This window comes from Pseudophryne corroboree, chromosome 3 (genome assembly GCF_028390025.1).
Source record: "Pseudophryne corroboree isolate aPseCor3 chromosome 3, aPseCor3.hap2, whole genome shotgun sequence".
NCBI classification, from domain to species: Eukaryota; Metazoa; Chordata; class Amphibia; order Anura; family Myobatrachidae; genus Pseudophryne; species Pseudophryne corroboree.
This window is the reverse complement of record NC_086446.1, coordinates 491223643-491238203: the sequence shown is the minus strand read 5'-3', so window position 1 is coordinate 491238203 and position 14561 is coordinate 491223643. Positions and strand designations below refer to the sequence as shown.

General features: G+C 50.9%; 1 protein-coding gene across 1 annotated transcript; it reads left to right on the top strand.

The window, feature by feature from the left end:
• The first annotated feature begins 7552 nt into the window (after positions 1–7552).
• On the top strand, positions 7553–14160 carry LOC135057316 (glucose-6-phosphate isomerase-like). The gene is made up of 5 exons (XM_063963207.1): positions 7553–7582; positions 9439–9591; positions 9680–9809; positions 11707–11783; positions 13960–14160. The coding sequence occupies exons 1-5, from the start codon at positions 7553–7555 to the stop codon at positions 14158–14160; spliced, it is 591 nt and encodes a 196-aa protein (XP_063819277.1).
• Positions 14161–14561: the final 401 nt, after the last annotated feature.

Here is a 14561-nt window from a genome sequence, read left to right as displayed (position 1 = left end):
GATGGCGTTGAGACATCTAAATATACAAAACGCTATTTGGAGATGGTGTTATGGTTTTGTTTTTTAACTGCAACAAAAAGTTACAGCCCTTTTTCATGCAGAAATACCAACATTGCAGACTAAGGCGGTAATTCAGATCTGATCTCTGCTGTGCGTTTTCGCACAGCGGGCGATCAGATCCGAACTGCGCATGCATATACACTGCAATGTGCATGCGCGTTGGACAGCTACAATAGGCATCGCCGGACAGCGACGGGATTGTGCGAAGGATCCATTTGTATGGGCGTTCGCAAGGGGATTGACAGGAAGAAGCCGTTTGTGGGTGGCAACTGACCGTTTTCAGGGAGTGTCCAGAAAAACACAGGTCAAGTATTTCAGGGAGGGTGTCTGACGTCAGCAGGATTCCATCGTATTGGAACACTAAGTCCTGGGCTGCGCAGAGACTGCACAAACTGATTTTTAGCAGCTCAGCCACACATAGGAACGCACACTTGCACAGAGAAAAAACACTCCCCCTGCAGGCGGCGAAAAATGCAGCCCAGTGATCAGATCATCTGAATGGCCTTCTAGGTCTGTACTTTGATGTGTGCCAGGCAGACCATCCAAGCATGTACAACACCTGTCTCTATACCCGCTGGGGCCTGTAGATGCTCAGTTTCTGACAGTCGGGCTGCGTACAGAACATTAAATGAATACAAAAATCAGTATAAATCTTCCTGTGACATCGAGACCCAGGCTGATGCCACCAGCAACGCAGGGCCGTGCAGTCAGGGGAGGCAGGTCCCCTGTGATTAATTATTAAAATCATACAAAGAAGATACTTATGACACATAGTCTGTGTCGTAAGTATCTTCTTTATTTAATTCTAATAATTTGATGCATTTAAATGACTTTGGGAGGCACTGATAGCAGTGCCTCCCGTGGATAATGGGAACAGAACAGAGCGGGGGGCGGGGCCAAACACTGGGCTGTAAAAGCCCATTGAAATAAAGCAGGAAAGCGGCACTGAAACAAGTGCCTCGCTGACAGGGACACCACCCCCATGTCAGCGAGGCACCTGTGATGATCCGCTGTCCAATCACCAACACGATGCTGGAGGGGGAAGAGGCGGCGGGACCCGGCGGCTGTGACTGCCGTTGGAGCGACGAAGCCCTGTCTGTGAGTGAGCCGTGAGCCCGGGATCTCTTCTTTACCTCTCTTTCTCTCTCTCTCTCTCCTCTCTCTCTCTCTCTCTCTCTCTCTTACAGGAACCACCTATTGGATTCTACTGGACAAGTGGACGACGTGACCGGCGCGTGGGATGTAGGTAAGTATGTGTGAGTGTGTAAGTGTGTTTTTAATAAACTTTTATGTGTTTTTATTTGGGTATTTTTTTTGTTGTAGAACTACAGGTACCAGTGGGCCCGTTATTTCCCCGCATGCTGGTACTTGAGGTTCTCCAAGTACCAGCAAGCGGGGGAGGCTTGCTGGGCCTTGTAGTTCCACAACAAAAAACAATACTCTTTTTTTTACACACCTAGGGGTGCTGGGGACAGCCTCGGGCTTCACCCCTGGCCCTTGGGTGCCTGGAGGGGGGGACCCCTTCATTTAAGGGGTCCCCACACCTCCAGGGAACCCCGGCCACGGGTGACTAGTTGAGGGGGTAATGCCACGGCCGCAGGGACCTACGTAAATGTGTCCCCCGGCTGTGGCATTATGTCCCTGGCTAGTGGAGCCCGGTGCTGGTTTCAAAAATACGGGGGACCCCTACGTCTTTTGTCCCCCATATTTTTTGGAACCAGGACCGGACTAAGAGCCCGGTGCTGGTTGTCTAAATACGGGGGATCCCCTGTCCAATTTTTCCCCAGTATTTAAACAACCAGGACCGGCTCAAAGAGCCCGAGGCTGGTTACACTTAGGAGGGGGGACCTCACGCATTTTTTTTTAACCCATTCAGACCCTTTTCCATTAAGTTAATGGAAGCCCTGGACAACAAAATTGCATTCATGTCCTCCTCCCACTCCCTTCCCAGTCCCAAAAACTATTTTTTTTTCTATAAAAATGTACAATATATCACAAGTATGATGAGCAGGCAGGCAGCGGGCATTGGCGGCATCGGACTGAGATGCAAATTAGTGGTGGAGGGCTGGGTCAGTTGATGATGGGTGAGTTTGTAAGCCATTGGTGGTGGCACAGGGCATCAACTCAGGGTCAGTAGCGGGCATTTACTCGGCGGCGGTAGGGGTCATCGGCAGATTCGGTAGACATTATGGCTGTAGTGCCTCACCAGCCACTGACCTCACCGCACGCCACTGCAGCAACGTTAGGAAGCCTTTTACATGGATAACATTTATGCTGGATAGCTTTGGTCCCTGGCGACTATGGTAATTATGGCACGGAGACTCTTGGTACCATTGATGGATAACCTCAATGGTTTAAAACCACCTGTAAGGGGAACATCAATGGTTTTACCTACCAATGGTCACCTCTGCAACAGTGTTCAATTAGCTGCGGGCAAATCAGAGCCCAAGGGTGGGGCTTCATGGGTGTCTGAGGTGGAGCTAAGCTCTGTGTCCTGACACTTGGGAGGGGGGGACAAAAACAGTCGGTAGCTCTGTACCATCAATGGTAAAAGTATTCACCATTCGTCATACACCATCGATGATTTCAAATCATTGATAGTCGATGGCCATCCCTAGGCTGAGCCTCCCTGCCGGTTATAGTGTCTTTGCCCTGCATAGAAGCTGCTCTGCCCGTGTTCCTGCTCTCACTGCTGTGTCTCTCTTAGATTCCACCATGTATTCTTGCCCGTCAGCAGTAACTTACTATACCTCAGTACCCGTCAGCTCTGCCTCCCAGATTCCAGCCTGTGTTGTTACTTGTCAGTAGTAACTTACTATACCTCAGCACCCACCAGCATCTATCTTATATATCACTGCTGCTATCTGCGTTCCTTTGTCTACCACCAGGTATCCTGGTTCCTGTAGGCATTCCCTGGTAGATGGCCACCGATGACCTGTGCTAGGTCCTGACTCCTACTACCATGAGTAGTACTGGAGGTTACCTGAGTACCTGTGAGAATTTCTACTAAAGGTGGAGACTTCTGTAGCCAGGATCTAGGAGGTCATGCGGTTACCTGGGTGTGGTGTAACGGGTAATAGTGAATTGGTGATGAGCTGGGAATCTAGTCTCTCTCAGCGTTATGGAGATTGGTCAGGTATACTGCACCAGCTACTCTGTAGTCTGTACATGGAGCTGCTGTCCCTAGAAGGCATCCGGCCCTCTAATATAATTATCTATGGGTAGGTGAGGGACGCACTATCACTGTGTGGTGGTGGGGATGGGGGAAGGGAAATTGTTGTGTTATACAAAATGGACCTGTAATTATACTGTGAGTACAATAAATGCAATTGAGGCAGAATGGGGCAAATGCTGTTTTTTTTTATTATTTATGATGCTTTAGCTTATCTATTAAGCATTAGCTTATCTATAACACTGCTGATATCTAAACAATTTCAGGTGGAGTCCTTATGGAGCGGTATAATGGTAGGACACGATGCTTAGATCCGCCGACCAGTACTAAGCGGTAGTCTGACAAGGCTAAACACTTAGTACTGGACACCGGATCTAAGCATCGCTCTGCACATGCAGATTGATAGTGATGTCCCACCATTATACTAATTTACAAGGTGCTCCATAAGGGCTCCACCTGGAATGGTCTAGATATCAGAGGTCGGCACATCCTTTAGCGGGGGCGGCAACAGGATCTTCCTTTCTTTCTTTTGGGAAAAGGCCTCAATCTCTGGTTAGAATCCACCTCATATACACGTATTTCAACATTCTCAGCAAAAGACACTGTTTTCTTTCTTTTTCCTTCTTTCTTCTCTTTCCCTGAGTGATGTAAAGTAGAAATAGTTAGGAAGGGGTAATAAGCTGCTCACAGTGGTCCCCATGGGGGTAATTATAGTGGGTGCAATGGTGCCATTGCTATGGGGCCCAGGGCTTAGGGGGCCCTGAACCCAGCTCAGATAGTTGTCTACCAAGTTCTTGAAATTGCGGGTAAGAAATTGGGTTTTGCCAATAGCCTGGGCATGAAAAGGTGGACTCATCAGTGGCACTTCTATGGGGCATAACATGAACTAGGTCACTACTAAGGGGCAATTAATACAATAGGGCACTATTACTGTATATTGCATACATTGAACTAAGGCAATATTATGGGGCATAAAATGAACAACCACTGCGGAGAGAGGTGTCCCTCTAGAGGCCAAGGGGAGGGGCCCCTTCATAATGTAGCTGTGGGGCCCACAAAGTTCTGGTTACACCCCTGGTGGTCACCCGTGATTGAGTAGATCTTATATCTAGTCACTCTTACCAGATGTTTTGGCCCCCGCGCTCACTCTTGTGCGTTTCTTGTAACTGCAAAAAAAAGAAAAAAAGGTCAGTTACAGATGATAATTAGCAAGTAATGGGGACTGAAACTGCGGCACGTCATTAGGGTGTGTGATGTCACAGAGCAGTATTCCATGGTACAGTACAGGGCAGGATATGGTAGTACAGTACAGAAGCAGAGGTAGCTCAGTATATTGCAGTGTAACACAGATGTACCTTAGTGTGTCTGTATGTGCACTTGTGTGTTAGGGAACTTAGAGTGTGAGCTCCAGTGGGACAGGGAGAAATATTCTCTGTACAGCACCGTGTAAACCTGTGGTGCTATATACATAAGCAATAGTAATTACATATAGTGTATTATACAGAGTTGGAGGTAACACTGTCTGCCCTCCGCTGGGAATAGAGCCGGGAGAGATCCTATGGACACAGTCCTACTACACCTAATGCTAAATCTGCTCCTGGTAAAGGCTGGGACACATACACCGAGCCTCCGACTAGATACTTCTGTTACCACTGGATAATAGTAATAATAATATTGTAATACAGTCTAGTAACCTGTAACACCATCTGTAGATAATCTTAGTAACTTACTAGGTAGACGCCCCGAGTTTCCCGTTGTTTCCTGTGTAAGAAAGAAACACATCTGGTTAGTACATACATTATATTACATCCATGTTACACGTATCAAAAATGACAGAAAGCTATTTTTCCAGTAAAATAAGTGCTCTCATTAAAGTTGGGGTACATAAAAATGGGTATAAGTATACATTTGGGTCATTTTAGGGGACGTTAAAAAAAGCGGAAATGGACCGATTACTCCCACCTGTGAGTCTAAAATCACTTGTCCCACTCATAAAACAACCCGATATACCTGTCCCATACCTTGTACCCCAATTTTCATCACTTTGCATTTTTTGACCCCAAAAATGAAATGTCATTATTGGCTAATTAAAAATAACTAAAACTTTAAGTGCCTAATTAGTTATTACTTATACCCTGCTCAGAGATGGTGAAGAGAAATCCGCGATAAACCCTATGGAGACTTATCAGCGATAACTTATCACCGGTAATAGGATACCGAATTATCACATTTGCGATAATTTATCATGAAACTGCGATATTGCGGATAATAGGATCCCCCTTTGTGATAACAGCATAGAAGATAATGCAGTGTGTCCTGTAAATCCTACAGATCACCGGCTTAATAACAGTAACTGAAGTCTCCGTTTACCTTTCTCCATGGTGTTCTATCCGCTGTGTTGCACAGATGTTATCACGTCAAGATATTATCACTGGAATGGCAGTAACTGCTAAAGCCCCTGCTATTACCCCAGCCAAAGCTCTATTATGATGCGTCTGTGATGTCATAATGCAGCTAGGACTGGGCTGTGACTATTGGGATCAGTAAACTATAATAATGTATCAATGTAATTATAATGAAGAATTGCTATTGGAGAAATGTAATTAGTAACGGGTCACCCTTTATTTATATATGGAGAGAGAATTGACTGCATGGGAAAGGAATGAGTTAAACATCTGGTGAGGGGTGGACCTAGCTGTGAGGAAAGTACAGCCTTTTGAAGGGGAGGGTTTGATATATATAGGGAAGGCTAGGCCATTTTTGCTCTCTCTTGTGGTGAATTGCCTTTGAGTGGGTGAGTGCTGCAGTGCAGAATTTCCCACGTTATTCGGTTCGAGTTTTTGGGTGTTTTACAGTTCACTGCCTTCCTGCATATAGCTCTCCTGCATTCCCTTGTAATATGGCTTCCCGCCCTCGACTTTCCGCGGGCCCCCAGCTCGGTACCGCGCTTCTGGCGGTGGAGCTGGACCGGGGGAAGGGGTGGCAGGCCTGGGGGACGGGGCTCCGACCCCCGGGGCCTCCACGGGCTCGGGCGGGAGCACAGTGCGGCGGACCAGGTCGGCCTCGCCGCTGTGGGCCGGGCCGGCTTTGCCGGGCGGGCGCGGGCGGGGGGGTGGGCCGGAGGTCCGTTTAGACCGCCCGGAGGTTGACGGGCATCGGCCCTCGCCTCCGGGACGGCGGATGAAGTGGCGGTGTCCGGCGCCCGCGGGCGCGCGCATGCACGCCGCGGCGGGTGCCCGGCGATAGATCCAAACTCGGCCTCTATCACTTCCTCCTTGCCGCGGCTGGGTGGATGTGCCGGGCGGGGGGGGAAGGCCGGGCGGGGGTCGGCTGTTCGCCGCGCAGGGCTTGTTACGGAGCCTCGCGCGGCGGGTCTCACAAGTGCGGCGGGCGGGAGCTCTGTGGCGGGGAACAGTGGGACGCGCGCACGAGGTGCGCGCGCGCCCACGCTCGCTTCCGGCGGTGCCAGCCGCACACGTGTGCGCACAGCGGCGCCGCCAGCCCTTCTGTCTCCCCAGATAACTCCCCGGCAGCCGGAGTCCGGCATGGGCCGGGGGGGGGAGAGGTGCTAGCAGGTGACAGTGAATGGCAGGGGCGTGCAAGGTATGCCCAACGGGGTACAGCAGCGAGCGGTGACGGGGCGCGCGCACGGGATGCGCGCGAGCCCGTGCCCACCGCGAGCGGCGCCGTGCACGCGCGTCCGCGAGCAGCTGCGCCGCGGGTTTACCTATCTCCCCAAAACACTCCCCCGGAGCCGGAATACAGCGGCCTGCGGGGGAGGAGGGGGGACAGGGAATGGATTAGTGGCCGCAGGGCTGCTGCACGTGCTGCTTGGCATCGCGGCAGGTCCTCCCCAGAGGCGGGGGATAGTTCCGATCCGCAAGGGGAGGAGGCGTATTCGGAGGGGGAGAGTGAGGGCTGCGCGGGCACCAACAGGGGTGCCCCCGCTTTCCCGCTGGGGCAGCGGGCGTCGGGTGCCCGGTTCACGCCTGTCGGGCGGCGGGCACGGGGTCGCGCGCGGGCCCCGGCAGGAGGGCTCTCGGGGTCCGATGCCGCGTTTTGGGGCGGTCATGACCCTTCCGATGCGCTGGCGTCGGCCCTGGCCACGGTGGTGGAGGCATTAGGGCCGCTAGCCGCGGCTGCAAGTTCCGGCGCGCCTGCGGGGGCAGGCGGGTCCAGCGGGCGGCGGGCCTCGGCGGCGCAGCGAGTGGCACGCGCCTGCCGGGAGCTCGGGGCGGCCGCCGCAGAATTGGAGCAGGGTCCGGGGCAGGACGCGCAGGGGCGCACGGCGGCAACGCCCCCCCTCACGTAGGGCTCGGCATGCGCCGCGAGTGCTGGATGGGTCCCCAGGTGTGTGGAGTCTCGTTGGTTGTCCTTAGCTCCCATTCCGGCGGGGCAGATCCAAATGTGGGGTGTCACTTATCAGGGTGAACAGCAGATCTGGGAGCTAAGGACAACCAACGAGACTCCACACACCTGCCGCTTCAGCTGAGCCGCAATCAGAGGAGACGCGGTCAGCCAGGTAAGGAGTCTGTTCTGCATGTGACCGCATACAAGCGGCTCCAGCACGTTGAGGGGTAGAGACCATCCAGCACCGCTACCACCGCTAAAGAGAGACGGGAGAAAGGAGAACTAGACACGCCGCTGTGCACAGCGAGGATCTCCCCAGCACGTCCGTGCTCACGGCTGCGGCGGTAAGCGGCATTCATCTGTCTTAAAATTGACAGTTCAAAGACTGTGGCCAGTACACAAACAGGAACTGTGTTTCTATTTAGAGGACTGAGTCCCACTATACTGGTAAAAACATCACCTATTGTTGTGGGAATACAAGCTATTTATATATATCAGTGGGAGAAATAAAACTGCCCCCAAAAAACAGATCTGAGCACTGGACGCTTACACACAGAATTAGTGTTACAGTTTTTAAGTGAGCTCATAGTGAATATGCATGCATATTGAGTTTTTATTAAACATCCTAGTGATATCTGGTGGACCCCCTTTCTTCAAAGTAAAGCATTCGTTACCTTCAACCCAGAAATAAAGACACGGAGACTTGAATTTTGGCAGAAAAATTGCTAGCTATTTATTTGACCCTAACCAATAGCAAACCTGTAATAGAAAGTTTTTATTAAGATGCCGATCCAGCCGGCATATGGTGGCAGAAAAAAGAACGGCTCTATTATATTAACCTAAACTAACCGTAAAATACAAAAAATTCGAAACCCTCCTAATTTTACTACAACTATCAAAAACCGGTAATAGGTGACAACTCAACCCCCATAGTGACTACCCACCCTGATGGGTGCCCTGCCGCTGCCTTCCCGGACGGGTGGTCAAGCGGCCAATAAGTCGATGGAGGTGAGTGCACCTAAACCATACCAAACTGTATAACACTACAGCTTACCATACAAATACAAACTGCCGTTCTTTTCCGCCAATAAATAGCCAACGATAAAACCAGCCAACAATTTAACGCCAAGGCACCACGTGCCAGAACCTCTGACAAAAAGGGGCGGGAGGGTGGGAAGGCAAATCACCACAAGAGAGAACTAAAATGGCCTCACCTTCCCTATATATATTAACCCCTCCCCTTCAAGAAGGCTGTACTTTCCTCACAGCTAGGTCCACCCCTCCCCAGATGTTTAACTCTTTCCTTTCCTATGCAGTCAATTCTCTCTCCATATTTACATTTGTGATATTTTGAATTAAAATAAAAACCAGAGAGGTAATTTTAAATGTGTCTTTATTCATATACGTACCTGGTAATATAGCGCAATCAGTCATTTCTTTTCGAAAACAGCCCTCGTGGGTTTTTGGTTTTGCATCTGTATTTTTATTTTATTAAAACTGCTATAATCATATAATTTGGGCCTTTTTTTGTTTCCATCACATTATTAACCCCAATAACATTTATTTCCAGTCATTTCCACTCACTTTTGACCACCTCACAGCTCACAATATTGTTCACCAACATAGGCCAAAGGCCGGCTGGCTACAGTAAGCAGCAGAGCAGCGGCACAAACACACGGCAGTTATTTCTGTGTAACAATGTATTGCAGATTAGTAATGTATTAGCAATAACCAATCAGACCAGCTCACAAGTGCTTCCAAAGTTCCACTAGAAAACAATAGAAATAGTATAGAGACCCCTTTTTTATGGCTTCTTATAAGTGTGGTTGAATGACAGTGAATGTGTCGTCTTCTAGGACAATCACTTCTGTACCGCTCCTCCAGAGAACAACATCCCCGTCATTCTGGCCATGCTGGGAGTCTGGTACAACAACTTCTACGGGTGCGAGACTCACGCCCTGCTGCCGTGTGACCAGTACATGCACCGATTTGCCGCTTACTTCCAGCAGGTCGGTAGCACAGCTGACCAATCACCTGCTGAGCCCAGTCTCCATCCGTGGTACATCATACAGTAACAATACTTCTCTCCCTTTGCAGGGAGACATGGAGTCTAAAGGGAAATACATCACAAAGACTGGTGCGCGTGTGAATTACAGCACTGGGCCTGTTGTGTGGGAAGAGCCTGGAACTAATGGCCAGCACGCGTTCTATCAGCTCATACACCAAGGTAAATCCCTCTCCCCCTAATGCTTTACTTATTGGGGCAAGACCTCAATACACCTATCACACAATTGTGCAGCTTGTGCCTGTTCCTGCTGGGCCTGTGCAGACCAATGTGCTAGAACTAGGAAAGCAACAGTGTCGCCTAGTGTCAGAGCGCAATATTGCACTAAATGTAAATGCTACACTTTATAATTAGGAGGTATACTACCCACCAGCACAGTAGGTAAGTGGTTTCTTTAGCATCGCTGCGTTTACTCTTCTGAAGGATTACACATTCCTGTAGCGTTTTCAATTAACCTGACATCAGTCTGGCTATCTCGGTGTAGTCAGTAGCGGATCTTGCCACGGGTAGTCAGTAGCGGATCTTGCCACGGGCAAGCAGGACTTTTGCCCGGGGCGCCGCCTTCCGGAGGGCGCCACACCATGGCAAGATCCGCTACTGCTGTGCCCCCTGCTGCCCGCTGTGTCCCCCGGCTGTGTCCTCCTGTGAAGGGAACTAGACGCTACGCGCCTAGTTTCCCTTCGTGGAGAGGACCTTTGCTGTGCGGTGCGCGATGACGTCATTGCGCACCGCTCAGCATTTCAGCGGCGCTACTCTACTGTACAGGGGGCGTGACTGACCACACCCACTGTATGAAGCCACACCCCTATTTCCCGCCCAGTGCGCAAGAAGGGCTAGAACCGGCCCTGGGTGTATTATGGGTTTGGTAATGACTGCACTCACTTGGGGCTATAGGTATAGCTATGCTGTATCTAGAAGGTTCCTGACCGCCTTAATTATAGGGGGGCTGGGGGAAGGGTATCCGGACTCCAGGTCAACACCACTTAGGTCAACACCAAAAATAGGTCGACACAGACAAAATGTCGACATGAACTAGGTCGACATGGAAAAAAGGTCGACGTGAGTTTCTCACAGTTTAGTTTTCCATTTTTTTAAACTTTTTCATACTTTACGATCCACGTGAACTACGATTGGAACGGTAGCCTGTGCCGAGTGCAGCGGCAGTGGAGCGAGGCACCTTGCCCGAAGCATGGCTAGCAGACACGGTGCACTATTTGGAGTTACCCCACCCAAATCTAACTCTCTCTGCACATGTTACATCTGCTCCACCTGCAGTGCACATGGTTTTGCCCATTAGCTAACAAATTTGATACTTGCGATCAGATCTGAATTAGGGCCACAGTGCGTACGGTCCTCTGTCAGCAGAAGCTTCACTTCTGTTTACCTACCCCTTGACCACACTTTGGCCCTCATTCCGAGTTGTTCGCTCTGTATTTTTCATCGCATCGCAGTGAAAATCCGCTTAGTACGCATGCGCAATGTTCGCACTGCGACTGCACCAAGTAACTTTACTATGAAGAAAGTATTTTTACTCACGGCTTTTTCTTCGCTCCGGCGAACGTAATGTGATTGACAGGAAATGGGTGTTACTGGGCGGAAACACGGCGTTTCAGGGGCGTGTGGCTGAAAACGCTACCGTTTCCGGGAAAAACGCAGGAGTGGCCGGAGAAACGGTGGGAGTGCCTGGGCGAACGCTGGGTGTGTTTGTGACGTCAACCAGGAACGACAAGCACTGAAATGATCGCACAGGCAGAGTAAGTCTGGAGCTACTCTGAAACTGCTAAGTAGTTAGTAATCGCATTATTGCGAATACATCGGTCGCAATTTTAAGAAGCTAAGATTCACTCCCAGTAGGCGGCAGCTTAGCGTGTGTAACTCTGCTAAATTCGCCTTGCGACCGATCAACTCGGAATGAGGGCCTTTATTCAAAGGTAGGTAGCCTGTGGCTTTCCTGCTGTTGAACTACATCTCTCAGAATGCCTTGCCCGCTATGATATGGTGTGACTTGTAGGAAGACGGGTGAGGATACTGGTAATCTGACACATTATCTCCACTATAGGGACCCGAATAATCCCTTGTGAATTCCTCATCCCAATACAGACTCAGAATCTCATCCGGAACGAGCTGCATCACAAGGTGAGACGCAATGGTCTGCAAGTAAACGTTGCTTACACAGAGCAGGAGCACAATGTGCTGCGGGCTGAGCGACTATCCGGGTGCATGCCGCCTAGTCACTAGGAGCCAGTCACATCGCATAGACCTCAGTGGTCTGATATTTGAGGTGTTTCTCGGGATGGATTGGGCGTCAGTGAGGACTCGTTGCAGGGGACTGGTCCACTTTATATTTGTGGCTGGAAACGGCCTTTTGTAAACCAGCGATGTATTCCGCACCCTCTGATCATGTCTGTTCCTCCCACATCACAGAAGCAGCCGTGCTTGGTTCAGCTCCTCACAATAACATAATTGGGTGCGGCAGGAGAACATGGACTCGGTGGTTTATGTATCTGACAATGTGGCTGCTATATAGCTGAATGTGAAACACTTCATCCAGCGCCACCTATTTTGTCATCCGTTCTATTATACAAACTTTGGGATCTATGTACTAAGCCTTGGAGAGATAAAGAACCAACCAATCAGCTCCTGTTCTTTTTCAAACACAACCTGTAACATGGCAGCAAGGAGCTGATTGGCTGGTACTCTATCTCTCTGCAAGGCTTAGTACATAGACCTCTTGGTGCCGTCTGAGACAGACCCTCCCAGCAGTGAAAGAGATACTCTGCCCCAGAGGCGGATTTAGACCTCATGGGGCCCTAAGCGAAATACCGATTTGGGGCCCCCCTACCTCAAACAATCCATAGCACTATATTTTTGTTCTGACTTATGCCCCCTTACATTACAGATGGAGTTCCATCTGTGCCTGGGCCTAGCACCGTGTCTGGGGCGCGCACGTGTCCATGACACACACGCGCCCCATTCACTAGAATGAGAGTGTCTGTGTGCACTCCCGGCGGGGCTAAGCGGCGACCAATCAGACAGAGAGTGCCACATAGAGGCGCGCACCAAAAAATGGGTGTGGCCAATTAAAATGGGACATGATACACAGACATATGCCCCCAATAGTGCAGTGCAAGATCCACAATTGCCCCCACAGTTCCAGATCCACAACTTAACCCACAGTGCCAGGTATACAAATGCCCCCACAGTGCCAGATCCACAAATGCCCCCACAGTGCCTGGTATATAAATGCCCTACAGTGCCAGATCCACAAATGCCCCCACAGTGCCAGGTATACAAATGCCCCCACAGTGCCAGATCCACAAATGCCCCCACAGTGCCAGGTATACAAATGCCCCCACAGTGCCAGATCCACAAATGCCCCCACAGTGCCAGGTATACAAATGCCCCCACAGTGCCAGATCCACAAATGCCCCCACAGTGCCAGGTATACAAATGCCCCCACAGTGACAGGTATACAAATGCCCCCACAGTGCCAAATCCACAAATGCCCCCACAGTGCCAGGTATACAAATGCCCCCACAGTGCCAGATCCACAATTGCCCCCACAGTGTCAGATCCACAATTGCTCCCTCAGTGTCAGGTAATACCTGACACTGTGGGGACAATTGTGGATTTGACACTGTGGGGGCAATTGTATACCTGACAGGTATGCAAATGCCCCCACAGTGCCAGGTAAACAATTGCCCCCACAGTGCCTGGTATATAAATGCCCTACAGTGCCAGCCAATTGCCCCCACAGTGCCAGGTATACAATTGCCCCCACAGCAGCCAGTGCTGCAGCTGCTTACCGCTGCTGCTCCTCCGGGCTCCGGCTGTGAGGGATGGGTGAGGTGACGGTGTCAGGAGAGGGGAGCGTGCAAGCCATAGCGCGGCTATGTCTGGACTCTGTCGGCGTGTAGCGGACTTCAAACCAGCCGCCGGTTCGTGAGCCAATCAGAGCTCGCGGACCGGCAGCGGCGGCTCCTGATAGGCTGCCGGTCCGCGAGCTCTGATTGGCTCACGAACCGGCGGCTGGCCTGGTTTGATGTCCGCTACACGCCGCCAGAGTCCAGACATAGCCGCGCTGCGGCTGGCACGCTCTCCTCTGTCTCCTAACAGCTGAGACACGCTGCCGCCGGACTGAGCGGCAGCGTGTCTCAGTGACACAAGCGGGGGGCCCGCTTCGGGCCTCTTGGCACCCGTGGGGCCCTAGGCAACCGCTTAGGTTTCCTAGCGGCAAATTCGCCTCTGCAGTCTGCCCCCCTCATTCTATACCGGCAGGAGAATGTCCTGACCGTTGTTCCTTTTGTGTCAGATCCTCTTGGCCAACTTCCTGGCACAGACGGAGGCTCTCATGAAGGGCAAATTCACAGAAGAAGCCAAGGCAGAACTGCAGGCCTCTGGTCTGAGTGGAGAGGCGCTGGATAAGTTGCTGCCACACAAGGTAAGTGCCGTATGCAGCCCAGGACACCCCACTTGCTGGGATGGGAAAATATCTCCATGTTTACTAACCTAGGATAAAAGGTCACTCAGTGTAGAGGCCCCATGGTGACAGCGCTTCACGTTGGCTTAATATCTAATGTGTAGCAAGTTGCTTGGCTAGAGGTGGCTGCGTGGCCTGATTGCTGGAGCCACCTATCCTCCACGTACAAGGTTACTCTAGGCTGCAGCCTCCAGAGATTATTACTGTAAGACACAACTGCTTGCTGCAGACTGGGGGTACATGCAAGCCACAGGATAGGCCCAATGCCCCTCTTACCATGGTGGGGGTCTTACACAGGTGGCACGTGCCCTACATGTAAAACCAGAGCCACCCTGTTCATCTGTCAGAACTTGGTGACTAACAGGAATTTCCTTCCCCATAAACTCCGGTCATTCTGGGTGATAAGTAATTCTCCATGACACTCTTATTCCTGG